The 17787-nt window shown below is 33.4% G+C and overlaps 1 protein-coding gene across 2 annotated transcripts in view; it reads left to right on the forward strand.

Annotated features, from left to right (window-relative positions):
- The first annotated feature begins 16849 nt into the window (after positions 1 to 16849).
- Positions 16850 to 17787, forward strand: part of LOC149568902 (putative 3,4-dihydroxy-2-butanone kinase) — a 227899-nt gene continuing 226961 nt past the window's right edge. For both annotated transcript variants that reach the window (XM_089821754.1, XM_089821753.1), the window contains exon 1: positions 16850 to 17017. In XM_089821754.1, coding sequence (XP_089677880.1) covers positions 16978 to 17017 — 40 coding nt within the window. In that variant the 5' untranslated portion in view covers positions 16850 to 16977. The remainder of the gene's footprint in view (positions 17018 to 17787) is intronic.

The following is a 17787-nucleotide window of genomic DNA, read 5'->3' on the forward strand; positions in this document are numbered from 1 at the left end:
CTTAAAACTCATGGTTTATCCTATTTAAAGAAAAAGCTTGTTTTAAAACAAATTGTGAATATAATTAAATTCTTTTGCATATTTAACAAAATTTAAAATTTGTGATTTAATTCAATAAAATTTTCAATATTGAAGCTTAATAAATTCATAAATAATTAAAGCTTAAAATTTTAACTAATTTTAAAAAATCTTAAGGGTTGTTTTTTTCTTCTTTTCTCACAATGATTCAAATTTTTTTTAACAAGGAATAAATTCATATTTATTTGTTTTTAATAATTTCTTTTTAAAAGAATTATTGTAAGCAATAAAGGAGTAGTTGCTCCTTATTTTTAGTTTTAGTTTTAATTTTTTTTTCTTATATAAAAAGGTTTTTTTTTCTTATATTTTTTTTAACAAATAAGGGTGTTATTTTAAACTTGGGGATATATTTTTCTAATTATGTCTATTTTAATTCCTAAAATTAAGTTAAATAACTCTAACTTAATGCCTGGAAAACTTATTTTTCCTTTATTTTTTGATTTAAGCATATTTTAGATGTTGCTACTAATGCGTCTTCAGTCCTCGGCCTTGGCTACGCAAGATGAGAAAGACACATGGAACACTAAAAATGAGGAAACCCTTGGCCTCATTAGTACATCTCTTAATCCTGATTTATATGTTTTGATTGCTCATTGCACTATTGCCCATGAAGCTTGGGATGTTTTGAAGAAAATGTATGATAGACCATCTGAATCACACAAGGTTCAATGCAAGAAAATTTGGAAGACTTAAGGTGTACTGATTTTAAATCTATGGATGAACTTCTACTTAAATTTGACTATATTAAAAGTCAACTAATTGGTCTAGGCATTACTCTCACTAATATTAGATTAATTACCATTATTTTAAAGAAATGTCTTCCTAGGCAATTTCAACAATTTATTACGAATTTTCATTCTCAACTTGTTATTCCTAATTTGTCTACTCAATTAACTTATAGTATTTTTCAGAATTTGTTGCATCAAGAGGAAGCTAAGTTGTTGCAATTTAGTACTCTTAGATCTAAAGAACATGCATTTATGTCTAAAAATCAAAATAAAAAATTTAGATCATCTAATCATAATAATACTCCCAATAATAATAATCAAAATTTTAATATTCAAAATTTCAATAATAATCATAACAATCATAACTTTAATAATAATCATGGTACCCACTCTTCAAATCTATCTTTGTGAAATACACAGCTCCACTCAAACAGTCCATAATATCATCCATCATTGATAATAGAAGTCTGTACTTAATTATGATCTTATTGATAGCCTGTGAATATGTGCACATCCTCCTTTCTCCATTCTTCTTTAGCATTAATATTGTTGGTACAACACATGGACTCAAACTCTCTCAAATCAACCCCTTTTGCAACAACTCATGAACTTGTCTGTTCAACTCTTCACTTTTTGTTGGTGTCATTATGTGCACTACCTTGTTTGGAAAACTAGCTTCTAGAATCAAATCCATCTGGTGATTGATCTTCCTCACTGGGGGTAATCTATTAGGTACATTATCTGACACAATATCAGGAAACTCTCCCAACAAATCTGTAACTTCTGTAGGTACCTCCTCTCCTTCTTTACTGTCTTTTGGGATTACAAAAAAACACATATGGTCATGCTTCATACCTTAGAGAAACTCCTTTCTATCAGCAAAATATATTATTTCAGCACTTCATACATTTTCTTCTTTCTCCTTCAATGACTTCAACTTATGTTTCACTCCATCCTTTGTCAAAGTGTATGTATTTTCTCGCCCATTATATACAACATACCTATCAAATTGCCATGACCTACCCAACAACATATGTCCATAGGTATGATATCACAAAGTACCTCATCCTAGTAGCTTCCAATCTTGAACTTCACTAGGCACTACTCATTGACCATGACCTTGTGGTCATCCTACACCCAAACAATACGGTATGGACATTGGTGTTTCTACCTCTTAGATTTAATGTTGTGACCATATTTTTTGACACCAGATTGTTAATACTTCCACCATCAATGATCACATCACAACACTTATCTTCACATTTCACCTGGTGTGAAACAAACCCCTTCTTTGATTAGTTTCATTCTCACCACTCAACAAGACTCTCATATTAACTAGGACTTCTCTTTCAACATCTTCATAATGGGATGATTTGGCATCTTCATCAACTTGCACAACTCTGGCCTAGCCTTTGGTTTTCTTATCTATCCTTCCTTGGCACTAGGAATATTCAAATTCTCTATGCCCTTCTTCTCCGCAGTGAAAGCATTTGCCACAAAAATCCCCTCTTCCATATCCTTGCCCTCTGCCTCTTCCTCTATTGTTTTGATCATGAAAACTGTTGGAATTGTTTCAATTCTGGTTTTGATAGCTACTACTTTCCTCATTGTTGTTTTTATTATCATCATTTTGGCCTCCATAAGACCATCTGCTAGATCTTCCACCATCACCTCTTCTATTATTATTGTTATCAAACTTTCTGCTCAACTTCTCCTCAAATTTTAGGGCAAACTGGCATGCCTCCTCAATACTAGTCATTCAAAGCAGACTCAACATCTCATGAATGCTTGGCCTTAACACATTAAGATAACTGGAAAATTTCTCCTTATCAACTTCTACATGGTCGGTTCTAATGCGAACTTGGTAGAACTCTTCAGTATACTCTTGAACAAGGTGGGGTCGAGGGGCAACACTCCTGTGGGGGTTTCAGGGGCAGCACCCCCAAAGCCAAAAATGACTCTACTATTGTAAAAGGCATCGAGTGTTATTTTTCTATTAGACAACTTATTCTAGCCCTAATTTTGTAAGTGATAAAAGCTTATATAAAATGGCTTAGGGTTATAGATTTCATAATGTATGATGATATCATAGCTTCTTATAACAATATTCAGCTGTAAGGGATTCCAGATTATAATCATTGGATAATAATAATATTGGAGTTGTCATTGATGGACATAGCCTAAGGATTGGGTGAACCATGTTATTTCTTCATGTCTTGTGTTCTCTTCTTTGTGATTTATTATTTTATGATATTGGTTATATTTGCATGTAATTATTATTTATGTCTATGGTTAATCCTAACACAATGAGGTTACATCTGTTTTCATGCCAAGTTGCCAAGTCAACACTATCTCATCAAAGACATGAGATTCTTTCTATTGCCTCTTTGGATAGAAAACTAACCAATATGTTGCTTTCCATATGAATTTCTAAAATTTCAAAGTTGCAAAAGCTTTCCAATTATTTCCATATGATTGAAATAATTTTGTCAATTTTCTAGACACGGGAGCTTCTACTAGCAATTGTAATCACTATTATTTGTAAATCTCCTTCCAAATGTAACTATTCCACTTATATATTTTTCACTATTTCAACTGCTAGAAGGATTTCTTGAGCCTTTGCTTCGCTATTAGTTTCATCCTCCATGTTTTTGGATTTAATGGCTATAATGTTGCAAGAAGGGTCTCTTGCCATATATCCCAACCTGATGGACTTGGATTTCCTTTCGAGGCTCTATTAAAGTTTATTTTGATCCACCACTTTTTAGGATTTTCTCACTCCACCTCATCTCTTCTTTGTTGAGAATGATCAACCCTTAAGAGCCCTCATTAATGACCATGCATATCTATCTCGTAAGTAAAGTTTTTAAATATTTCAAAGTATGCGGTTCAATTCATTATTAATTGATCAATGCAATAAGGATCGATTACACACACACACACTTCCTTCTAAAATTGTATATTTTTCTACCAATGTTGATTTTTTATTTACTCTATTTAACTGTTTGAAATAGTAAATCTTGTCATTTGTTTATATTTATGAATGCTAAATATATTTAAATATTTGATTATCTTGACAATTGCTACATGAATTTCAGTTATAAAATATAGGCATGGTAGTTTATTGTATTGAAAATTTATGATCAACCATTCATCATTACATCAAAACTCTCTAAAATAATTTGTTTTTGTGATATTGCAATCAAGATTTAATAGTGTAGTTTTTGAGTCAAACTCATTGACCCACATTTCATGAGTAGCGATTCAACATGAATCCATCTCTCATAAGAATAAATGGACCACTTAGCCCTCATTGGAAGTGGTCCATTTATTCTTATGAGAGATGGATTCATGTTGAATCGCTACTCATGAAATGTGGGTCAATGAGTTTGACTAAAAAACTACACTGTTAAATCCTAATTGCAATATCACAATTTGACTTGCTATGGAAATTATCTCCTAGTTATCATTTCCATAGCAAGTCAAATTGTGATATTGCAATTAAGATTTAACAATGTAGTTTTTGAGTCAAACTCATTGACCCACATTTCATGAGTAGCGATTCAACATGAATCCATCTCTCATGAGAATAAATGGACCACTTAGCCCTCATTGGAAGTGGTCCATTTATTCTTATGAGAGATGGATTCATGTTGAATCGCTACTCATGAAATGTGGGTCAATGAGTTTGACTCAAAAACTACACTGTTAAATCTTAATTGCAATATCACAATTTGACTTGCCATGGAAATTATCTCCTAGTTATCAAAAAAAAAATTATTACAACCAAAAATAACAAATCCTATGGGTGGGGTCTCATAGAGGGGGGCTTCCTAAAAAATTGAGTGGGTAGGGAAGAAATTTTATAGGAGTTATATGTTTTGTTGGTGTAATTAAATATTCATTAATTACACTTACATAAGTTTGCTTAGGATAATGCATTGCATAGTAGTTTGTCATTGAGACACTAAGGAGTTTACACCTCAATTAAATACATGGTGTAGGAGAATTCCGCTCCAAGTGGTCATAGTTATTATCTCTTTCCATCTTTAGTGTACATATCACATTATCATCCTCATCTTCACACAGACTTCATTGCATAATGGAGGATGATCCCCCTTCAGTGGACATGTGATTCCACCTTGTGTGGGTGATAGCTCATCTTCTCCTTATCTTTGTCTCTTATTACCTCTCCTATATAAGGAGGCCTATTATGTACACTTTAAATCAATCCATTGGATGTCAATCAAGTTCATTGTCAATAATAACATTCTTGCATCTTCATGCAATTGTCTTGCCAATCTCTTGTGGAAGTTATCTTGGTCTTTCATTTGATCCTAGGGGTGTTGTAGAGTCACCTAAAACTTTAACATGGTATCAAAGCTCTCATGGTGTGAAGACTTTTTGTCAAGAAGTGCAATCTTGACTTGACTCATTATCGGTGCAACATTTGGCAATTTGGACATCATAATTTGGAAGAGATTTTGGGATTCATATTTTGTGACCTTCTATTACAAGTGAAAATTTGAGGTTGTTGGTGCAAATCAAATGTTGGCATCATATAGAGGAGGTTCAAAAACCCCTGAATTAGATTTTGTTTCATCCAAATTGAACACTTGAGGCCAAATCTACAACCTTTTGATTTTTGAAGGTGCAACGACAATGATTAAGAAAAAATAATTTTAGAGATGATATTCAAACAATGATATCTCCTTCATTCAAACTCCTTTTTGCAAGAAATTTTTTTTTTTTGGGGTAGAATTTCACAATCTACATAGTGGTGCTAGTGATTTTGGATCACTATCTCTAATTTTTTTCTAAAAATTGCAAATCCCATTTTTTGCAACTTTCAAGGCTTTGTTTGGACACATCCATTAACATTTTCATGTGCAATTTTTTTTGAAAGTGCATGATTTTTCCTCTACTTTCCAGATCTCTAAATAGATTTTAGTTATTTGGAGTGGACATATCATTTTCAAAAATAGGTCTTTTTTGGCTATATTTACACTTGGTGTATACTTGAATTTCAATTTTCATAATTGAATCAATAATTTGAAGAAGTTATCAATTGATTTGAGTCATTCTTTGGGTTCATTCTGGAATTTTTCAAAAATTCCATTACTCACTCCTGATAACTATCATGAATGGAAGCAAGCAGTTTCTACTTAGTTGATGAATATTGGATTGCTTAGAATGATATTATGGACATGATCTAGAACCAACTATAGGTGTCGCAAAAGAAGGAAATGGTTTGATCGGAGGGATAAAGCACTTGGCTCTCTTAGGTCTACCATCTCTTATGATTTGCTATATCATATTGCATCCTGCACACATCCTCATGATGCCTAGACAACATTGGAGGGGATCTTTGGTAAACTTGATAGAATAAGAAAATTCAAATTGGAGAATGAGCTTATAGGTCTAAATCTGTGTGATTTTGACAATATTCAAGACTTTTCCTCTAAGTTCAATTCCATTAGATTGGAGCTTTCTAATTGTGGCATTACTAAAGATGATGAGCAATTGATATTATCTATTCTTTCCAAGCTAGGTCCTAAATATTCAACCTTTATTTCCACATTCTATGCTACTATGGATGCTCTTGGTAGTGTTGGATACAATTGATTAATTGTGTATTGTCTTTGATGTTACACAAATGTCATATCATTATTAGTCAGTGTATGCTGAGCTCATTCGAGCACTAAAGACAGTTTTCTATAGCTACCGAGCAATCCAGAGTTTGCCTACTTGAGAAGGTAGTGTCTACTAAATTCACTCGGGCACCAAAGGAAAGTTTGCAGATGATGAGTGTTAACTGAGCTCACTTGATTAATGAAGGAAATGTTGGATGAAACCAATGCTAACTGAGCTCACTTGGTTACCAAAGGAATTTGCTAATATGTAGTGCTGACCAAGTTTCACTTGGTTAAAATAGGAAAATCGCTTCTAAGTTAGTGTCTACTGAGCAGGGTCGGTTGTCAAAGGATTTTCTTATTTTGGAATATTAAGTGTAATTGATTTATCTATTGATTCTAGCCGACTCAGAAAATGAATATTAGTTACTCTAAGTTGTATTCTAGCGAACTTGATGACATGAATGATATAAGTAGAAGGTCAAGTTGTGGGATAAAAGGTGTGAAGTATAATGTGAAAATACATTTAAGATCTAATAACGCTAAGAGGAAGCAAATCATAAGGATAAGCAAAAAATTCTTGTGAAGCTAAAAGGATACATTCAATTAGGAAGGATTAAGTACAAGTAAGAATACATATTTGAAATCAACAATTCAGTTGCATCCAAATTAGGTCATTTCATTGTTACTCTCTAACCATTGTAGTAGTGGTCTAAATCTCTTAACATAGTTGGTTTAACAACCATTTGCAAATCCTCTAACAAGGTGGCAGTTCTATTGAATTGTCTAAAGACCTCTGACAAGGCCAATACTAACAAGGTGATTAAATGCTCTAACACGGTCACACCTAACAGTGTGTTTTGACAGGGTTGGCTTCTAATAGGACTCACTTCAGAAGAGTGAAAACAATAACTAGTTGCAATTGGTGATTTTTCCCAAATTGGGTTTCCATGTTAAATCTTGGTGTCAAATGTGTTCATTCTATTTGTTTTCTATGTTTGCACCTAAGTTAAAGTAATGATAATTACAGATAACATCTTAAGATCTGCATACTAATTAATTACCAAGCATTCTCAGTGTTTACCGAGTTACAACATTTCTTTGTTTGTTGAGCATCAACATAATTAAGTTTTGACACAATTACTTTACTGACATCTAAGGGAACCAAGAAATATTTTTTTGTAGTAACTAATTCACCCCTCCCCTCTCACTTACTCCTCTTATATTTCCAACAATTGGTATCAGAACTCTTGCTGCTTGCGAAGAAGGTTTCAAGGACCTAAGTTAAAGATCAAAATTTCTTACAAAAGAGAGATTCCCAAGTTGAATAGAGACAATTTTGCAGCATGGAAAGGACTTATGAGGTTACATCTAGCTACTATCTATGATTCAAGTTGTAAATAGCTTGATAGTGAATACAAGACTCCCACTGGAACATTATCAGTGCTGAAAAGAAGAATCATAACATCATGATGATTGATATTGCATCTACTCTCAGTTATGCTAAATTTGATGAGGTAAAAGACTGTAAAAATGTTCATGAAATGTGGACCAAGCTGAAAGAAATCTATGAAGGAGATGAAAATGTCAAAAGAGTCAAAGCAAAAAGTCTCAGAGGACAATTTGATCAAATGAGAATGAGAGAAGATGAAAATATTGCAAAATATGTGGAAAGAATCAAAGCTAGTGTAAGTGCAATCAAAGCATCTAGAGGAGACATTGATGACACGATTGTTGCAAGCAAGGTACTTAAAACTCTTCTTCCTATTTATGCAATTAGAGTGTTTGCTATTCAAGAAATGAGATGTGATCCAAATAAAAAAATAACTTTGGATGCTCTAGTTGGAAGATTGACAACTTTTGAATTAGACAACTATGATAATTCTATTTCTAATTCCAAAAATATTGAGTCTGCATTTGAAGCCAGACTCTTACTCAAGGAAAAGATCAAGAAATCAAAGGCCAATCAATTAGAAAGTGAAGAAGAAACTAAAGAAAGTTTTGATAGTGATCTTGAAATTGTTGAAGCCTTACTTGCAAATAAATACTCCAAAGGCAGAGGAAACTACAAAGGTAAAATTCCTATAATCTACTTTTCTTACGAAGAAGTTGGTCATATTGCTGCCAGGTGTCCAAACATAGAAAGAAAGGATGGAAAGAAAAATAGTACATACAAAGGCAAGAATGAATTCAAAAATTACAAGAACTTCAAGGACAAAGGCAAGAAATCTTGTCTTATGGCTAAAGATTCTGATAACAGTAAAGATGAAATGGTGTATATTGTTGTAAAAGATGAATCTGATGATGAAGGAGATAAGATGACACTTATCTCATGTAAGAAAAAATGATACATGGATTATTGATAGCGGATGTTCGCATCATATGACTAGAGGTAAAACATAATTTGAACATTTGGAACATTATGATGGAGGTAGTGTAAGATTTGGAAACAATGAACCTTGTTGCATAAAAGGAAAAGGTCATATCTCATTAACCAGTGAACTTATATGTGATAATGCTTATTGGGTTGAAGGACTAAAGCATAATCTAGTGAGTGCCACATTATTGAATAACATTTTATTCAAGGTAAAATTAATGGATGGAAAGGCCAAACTACTAGATGAAAAAGGAAATCTGGTTGGATCTGGCAACCAAAGAAAAGGTAACCTATTTTATCTTGATCTCAGTGAAAGTTCATGTTTGATTGCTCATATAGAAGAAAATTGGCTATGGTACAAAAGGTTATGTCATGTAAACTTTGATAATCTAGTTAAGATAAACAAACACAAAAATGTAAGAGGTATACCTAGTTTGAAGAAACCTGATATGGGTCTATGCAAAAATTGCCAAATTGGTAAGATGGGAAAGACTAGTTTCAAAAGCAAAAACTATCATTCTAAAGAAGTCTTAGAACTTGTACATATAGACTTATGTAGACCTATTGGAATACAAAGTTATAGTGGAGAATTTTTTTTCATTCTTTTTGTTTATGATTATTCTAGAATGATGATTGTAATGTATCTAAAAGAAAAATCTGAAGCCTTTCAAAAATTCAAGTGGTACTTGGAAAAAGTAGAAAAAGAAACTGGAAAGAAGTTAAAATGCCTAAGATTAGACAGAGGTGATGAATTCATCTCAAATGAATTCAATTAATTCTGCATTAAAAAAGAAATCAAAAGATAAGTATCAACCCTTGGTACACCAGAACATAATGGTATAGCTGAAAGAAGAAATAGATCCATCATGGATTGTGCAAGAATATTGATGATAGAAAAGAATGTTGTAATCAAATACTAGAAGGAAGTTATCCGCACTGCAATTCACACCTTAAACAGAGTACAACTAAAGAAAGATTCCAATCAAACTCCTTATGAATTATGGTATGGCTACAAACCTAATGTAAGTTACTTGAAAGGATTTGGTAGCAAATGTTATATCTTGAAAGAATGTAGGCAAATTTGATGTCAAAGGTAATGAAGACATATTTCTAGGATACTCCTATAGAAGTAAAGTATACAAATGCCTAAATTTGTCTACTCATAAAGTCATAGAAAGTGCACATGTGAGAATTAATGAGCTTCTAGAAAATAGTGAAGAAGAAAGTGACAAAGAGCCAAAGGATTACAAAAGATTTGTTTACTATAAATCTGATACCCTGCCAAATCTATCTGAAAGAAAGGAGGCTTCACCTCCCAAGTCCTTAAAATCTCCAATAGTTACCGAGTTGCAGACAATGCAACTTGAGTCACAGTTTGAAGGACTCCAGTCACAGTCAGAGGCTATCAAACTACCTCAAGAGCAAACTGAGTCTGATGGATTCAAGTCACAGACAATGGAACTCAAGCTTGATGAAATCAGTGAAACTCATTCTAAATCCAAAAAACCTATGTTAGCAAGATATGTTAGAAGGGATCATGCACCTGATTAGATCATTGGAGACAAATCTAATGGAACAATGACAAGAAGCAAATTGAAAGGTACATGTTTACTTGCTGAATTCAAACCTAGAAATATTAAAGATGCATTGGATAGTGAAAGTTGGGTTGAAGCAATGAATGAAGAAATATAACAAATAGAGAAGAACAAAATCAAGACTCTTGTTCCTAGACCCAAGGATAAAAATGTAATTAGCACAAAATGGGTTTTCAGAAAAAAGTTAAATGAAGATGGAAAAATATCTAGAAACAAAGCAAGGTTGGTATGTAAAGGAAATTCTCAAGAAGAAGGTATTGATTATGGTGAAACTTTTGCCCTTGTTGCAAGATTAGAAGGTGTTAGAACTTTACTTGCATATGCAACTCACATAGGATTTAAATTTTATCAAATGGATGTTAAATCTGCATTCTTGAATGTAATTCTTGATGAATAAGTCTACATTGAATAGATAGAAGGTTTTGTAGATCCTACCAAAAGAGACATGGTCTGCAAATTACATAAGGCATTATATGGTCTCAAGTAAGCTCCCACAACTTGGTATGAAAGACTTCATAATTACTTGATACAAATTGGTTTTCAAAGAACAAATGATAATAGTAGTGTGTATATCAAAGAAGGACCAGACAAGAAGATTGTGTTGGCTGAAATATTTGTTGATGTCACATTATTCACAGCAAATGATGACTTGTGCAAGACATTTTTAGAAGAAATAAGTAAGGAATTTGAGATGTTTATGTTTGGAGAGATAAAATTCTTTGTTAGATTACAGATCCAGTAGAAGAAATATGGTATTTATATTACTCAATCCAAATACATCAAGGAGATACTAAAGAAATTTGGAATGGAAGATTCAAGACCAGTTGGAACCCTTATGTCTACTAGACATAAGCTTTCCAAAAATGATGATCCCAAAGAGGTAAATCAAACCACATACATATTAATTATTGGAAAATTATAATATGTAGTACATACAAGGCCTGATATTGCATTAGCAGTCGGTATGGTGGCAAGATTCTCAACAAATCCCAAAGAAAATCACACGATTACAATCAAAAGAATCATGAGATATCTGAAAGGTACTGAAGAATATGGCCTATGGTACAAAAAGGGATGCAATTTGGACTTAAAAGTATTTATTGATGCTGATTGGGCAAGAAGTATTGATGATAGAAAGAGCACTAAAGGTGGAGCATTCTTTCTCGGTAAAAGACTAGTGTCTTGGACAAGCAAGAAACAAAATTGCATCTCTCAATCCACAACAGAGGCAGAATATGTGGCAACAACAGTCAATTGCTCTAGCATTATTTGGTTCAAACAACTGATGACAGGCATGAAGATAGAAATCAAAGATCCAGTAGTCATGTACTATGATAACACCAGTGCAATCAATGTATCAAAGAATCCGGTAATGCATACCAAAACAAAGCACATTGGTATAAAAAATCACTTCTTAAGAGAATTGGTGCAAGATAAAGAAGTCAGATTGGAATATGTAAATACAAAAGAATAAATTGTAGACATATTCACTAGGCCATTACCTAAGGATGCATTTCTAAATCTAAGAGGTAAGCTATGGGTCATTCCCTTATCTGAAGCTCACTAAATGAAGATCAGTGATGCATCAACCAGAGCATGTTGAAAATCAATCAGTTGGTGCAGTATTGATATGGGCACATTGCAAATGATTCAATACTTAAAGTACACTAACATTCACTGATTATTGTCTTTGGCATGTGTTGTCAAAGAGGGAGAAGTTTATTATCACATCTCATAGAATTTTTTTAGAGAAGCTTGTTGTAAGAGGGAGAAATTTGTTGCAAACAAAAGTTTTTTGATAGAGGGAGAAGCTGAAGACAAAAAGAGTTCACATTAACAAAGGGAGTTCTCATGGATATGAATAAGAATGAAACTAAGGAGATGTACCTTATTTCATCCTTATTCCAAAATTTCATTGTGTTATGACATGTTGTGTTGCCATCAATGCCAAATAGGGATATTGTTGGATATAATTGATTAATTGTTTATTGTCTTTGATGTTACAAAAATGTCATATCATTATCAATCAGTGTATGCGGAACCTATTTGGGCACTAATGACAATTTTATATGGCTACTGAGCAATCCAGAGTTTGCCTAGTTTAAAAGGCAGTGTTTACCAAATTCACTCGAGCACCAAAAGAAAGTTTGCAGATGATGAGTGTTAACCGAGCTCACTCAGTTAATGAAGAAAATGTTGGATGGAACCAGTGCTAACCAAGCTCACTTGGTTACCAAAGGAATTTGCTAGTATGCAGTGTTGACCAAGCTTCACTTGGTTAACATAAGAAAATCACTTCCGAGTTAGTGTCTACTAAGCAAGGTCGACTATCAAAGGATTTTCTTATTTTGGCATATTAAGTGTAATTGATTTATCTATTGGTACTAGCTGACTCAAAAAATGAATATTAGTTATTCTAAGTTGTATTCTAGCCGACTTGACAATGTGAATGATATAAGTAGAAGGTCAAGTTATGGGATAGAAGGTGTGAAGCAGAATGTGAAAATATATTGAAGATCTAATAATGTTAAGAGGAAGCGAATTAGAAGGATAAGTAGAATATTCTTGTGAAGCTGAAAGGATACATTCGATTAGGAAGGATCAAGTACAAGCTAGAATAGAGACATGAAATTACCAATTTAGTTGCATCCAAATTAGGTCATTTCATTGTTACTCTCTAACCATTGTAGTAGCGATCTAAATCTCTTAATAGAGTTTGTTTAACAACCATTTGTAAATCCTCTAACAAGGTGGCAGTTCTATTGACTTTTCTAAAGACCTTTGACAAGGCCACTCCTAATAGGGTGATTAAATCCTCTAACAAGGTTACACCTAACAGTGTGTTTTGTAACTTTTAATAGGGTTGGCTCCTAACAAGACTTACTTCAAAAGAGTGAAAATAGTAACTAGTTGCAATTGGTGGTTTTCCACATTAAAACTTGGTGTCAAATGTGTTCATGTTATTTCTTTTCTATGTTTGCACCTAAGTTAAAGCAATGATAATTACAAATAACATCTTAAGATTTGCATGCTAATTAATTACCAAGCATTCTCAATGTTTACCAAGTTACAACATTTCTTTGTTTGCCGAGCATCAGTAGAATTAAGTTTTGATAGAATTACTTTACTAACATCTAAGGATCTAAGAAATATTTTTTTGTAGTAACTAATTCACCCCTCCCCTCTCAGTTACTCCTCCTATATTTCCAACATGTAGTGCATACAAAATGCCTTCTCTTGATGAATTTGCAGCTCAACTCACAAGAGAACAAGCAAAGTTAAGTACACATGGGTCAATTGAAGACTTCAAAGCATCAAGCATTGGTTGCAAATGTTTCCTCTCCAAAGGCTCCCAAAGGAAAAAGAAACAAACAACACAAAGATCCTAAGCAACATGGCAAAGATGGCGACTCTCCTTCACAACATAATATTGAATCCAAGTCCCCTGCAAGAGAGGAAACATATACAAGAAAGCTAGATAAATGTGTTTATTGCAAAAAGTTAAGACATGCCAAGCATAAATGTTTCCATAAGAAGATTGATGAGCTCACTCACATTCTTCAAAAGAACAATATCCAGTTGCCATCATCAATGTCTTCTCCTTCTTCTCAATATCAGGTAGCTTCTACATCGACATCATCATCCAAAGGTAAAGCACAAGCACTCATTGCTTCCACACATCCTAAGCAAGGTAAATGACTTCTTGATTTAGGTGCATCACATCACATGGCATCTTCTATGGATATTTTTTCTTCTACTTAGCCTTGTACTTCTCCACCTATATTGATGGGTAATAATACATACATGAAGGTTTGTGGGAAAGGTTTTATTCCTATGGGAGAGGGTACATTTAATTATGTTCTTTGCATACCATCCTTGACCACTAATCTCCTTTCCATTTACCAAATTACTCATGGGGCACAAGGCAAAATTGTTGAGTTCACTCCTGATTATGTCTATATTAGGGACATGGAGAGTAGAGATGTCATAGCTATGAGAGTTGTTGATCCTACATCATGCTTGTATTCTTTTGCACATTTTGTTGATAATGATGATGATATTCATGATGTACCTAACCCTTTATCAAGGAAAAATAATTTATGTGAGGAGAATATTGGACACTTGAATCATTTTGTTCTTGAGACAAGTGTTGAACTTCCTACTCCTCCACCTCCTGCTTCTTCAGACATGAGCTCTACTATTCAGGATGATGATCTTTTTGCTTCAGATCTTGCAATGTGGGATGAATTCTTGGATGCTCTTTCAGATGAGTCTCATAATGCATATTTGGATACTACATTTGAGGAGATTTTTCATAGAGACACTTCTTCACCTTCTTTGAAGATTGGATTTCCCAACTCTCCATGTTCTCTTATTTTTTCACATCTCATAGGTCAGCTTGATGGTGTGACAAAATCTTTGAGCTTGGAGACACCTATTCAGTCTTTAGAGATGCATACATGGAGACCTCCTTCCTCCTTCCTCACTTTTTACATGGAGTGGCTTCTTCATCATTTGATGTATTTATCTTTTCCTAAGGAGAGACATGTTTCTTGCAGGCATTGGATTATCTTCTGTTTGTAGGTACTCTTCATCTACATTGGAGCTTCTTCATTATGAGGGGGATATCATGTCTCATTATCTCCTTCCTATGGGGGGATCAGTCTTTGTATATACACGATGTATGTAAATCTTGAGGGTTCTTGAGTGCTCCATCCATCCAAGCATATGTGTTTCATCTCTCTTTTTGGAGGAGGGTTTTTCCCATGAGGTTTTCTCTCTTTCTCCACTTTATGAGAGATCATGTTTCATGTATTACATTGCATATTGTACATAGATACCTAAAATGGCCTAGTAGTGGGACCCATCTTGCATTGTGAGTTTAAGTGCATTCTCCTAAGTTGCACTTAAGCGGGGGGGGGGGATTGATGTAATTAAATATTCACTAATTACAATTACTTAAGCTTACTTAGGATAATGCATTGCATAATAGTTTGTCATTGAGACACTTAAGAGTTTGCACCTCAATTAAACACATGGTGTAGGAGAATTCCACTCTAGGTGGTCATAGTTGTTATCTCATTCCACCTTTAGTGCAAATATCACATTGTCGTCCTCATCTTCGCACATACTTCATTTCATAATGGAGGATGATCCACCTTTGGTGGACATGTGATTCCACCTTGTGTGGGTGATAGCTTATCTTCTCCTTATCTTTGTCTCTTATCGCCTCTCCTATATAAGGAGGCCTATTATGTACATTTTAAATCAATCAATTGGATGTTAATCAAGTCCATTATCGATAATAGCATTCTTGCATCTTCATGCAATTGTCTTGCCAATCTCTTGTGGAAGTTATCTTAGTTTTTCATTAAAACTCTAACATATTTTAAATAAAGAAACATATATTCAAAAATTATATTAGTATTGAGAAAAAAAAGGCAAATTAGGAGTAGAAATGTATATCTTAGAAATATTTTCCTAAGCTTTCTATCTCCACCATTATTTTTGTGCTAAAAAAAGTAGCCCTATACTGTATAGGGCTCTATTTTATGGGAGAAGATTCTAAATGTTCATGTAGCAATTTAATTTCTTCATCACAAACCCCCTTCTTCCTTGAAAATAGAAGCTTAAGCCCCTCCAGGAGACCCCACCCTATGACAATCTTATCTAACACAAGATTAAAATAACATATGACATTAAGTCAATTTAATCCATATACTAACACCTCTCCTTTCATAGTTAATGACAAATTTATAATCTAATATTTATTATTAATAATTTTTAAAATCAAAAGTATTAAAAAAAACTCTGAATTTATAATTTGACACAACATTAAGATAGATTTGGAAAATGATTTGTAAAAGCATAAACTTATGTGAATGAAAAAAATGATATTTACAAAAAAAAAAATTCTATTAAACCCAAAACAATAAAAAATCAAACCAACCTACCCGAAAAAGCCTTATAAAACCATCAACTTTAGTCCTTATCCAAAAAAAACATAAAAAAAATTAGAAAGTTTTATTCCCTCCAAATGTCTAATTTTCGCTGCCTTCAATAAATGAGTAATTTTTATATATTTTAGACTGCGACGGAAAACGAACTAAAAAAAAATTTCATGGAAGCGAAAGATGGATGGATAAACCTGATTGGCCACCTTGAAATGAGACAACAAAACAAAACGAGACGGAGCTCTCATGTTTTCAAGTCGTAACTCCAATTCTATGTTTTGTTTTATTTTATTTAAACAGAGGCGTTTGATGAAAAAATGATAAGACGTGTAGGACAAGGCTTGTCGTCATCTTGTCCGTATTCTTTCTTTTCTTTCCCTCCTCTCAACATCATTTCATGCTCATCATGATCACAATATTATTATTTATTATTTACTACATCACCATCTCCATTATATTCCAACCATAGATAGCAATTATATTTGCAGATGAGAAGTCGGATCGTTTTTATTACAAACGCAGCAGCCTCTGAGAAAACTAGTTTATATATTTTTTAAAGGGTTTGGATTTGCCGCGGGGGCTCGATCGTGAGACCACTACGAAACACGAATAATGTCGTCCGCAGGGAAAAAGCTCATAAACGATGTCAAAGGTAGGGTAGTAGATTATACCTTTTTAAAATTTTGCTTTCAGAGAATGGATTTTGAAATTTTCGTGAATCGCAGTAATGGTTTATGCGTCCCCGAGACGAACTCATCGGGCTTTGTTTGCTAGGGTCCTGGCATTTTGCGCTTGATAAAACCCAGGCCTTATTTTTTTTTTTTTTTTGAAAGATGATTTCAATTTGGAAAATGGACGAGAATGTTTTGTGTAATTTGAATCCGCTTGTTAAGAGTTGAATTCACGTGGTTTTTAAATCATTTTTAGAGCCTTTTTGGTCAGGGTTCTATATTTGTTGCTTTTTTTGGTTGAATTTATAAGTTCTTCATCAGCGTGGTGTTTATTATGCGAGTGTATTTGCATATTTTCTGTAGAATTTCTTTAATATGGATGCAGTTAGAATTACATGGGTGGTCCTGGTTGACAGTGTTTTATGAGTTGTTGAGTACGTTGGTTTTATTTTTTGACTGGTCTGGCATGCCGGGGATTCGATCGAAGAATTCTTGGTTCATTATCTGTAAAAGCTTTTTTGACTTTTTTAAATTGTTGGTTTATTCTGAATTTGGAATTGTCATTGTGGTAATGTTTATCAGGGTTTCATTTGTATTTTTTATTTCTTCAATTTATAAATTCTTCAGCCACGCAGGGTTTTGGCCGGAAAGTATCTGTCAAAATTGGTTTCATGTGATCAGGAGTAAATGTGATATGGATTTAAAAGCAACTGTTCTGCTGCTTCAGATGTTTTCTGCTTACTGTTTCTCA

Source organism: Cupressus sempervirens, chromosome 3, assembly GCF_028749045.1.
Source record: "Cupressus sempervirens isolate cs-2001-9-10 chromosome 3, ASM2874904v1, whole genome shotgun sequence".
NCBI lineage: Eukaryota > Viridiplantae > Streptophyta > Pinopsida > Cupressales > Cupressaceae > Cupressus > Cupressus sempervirens.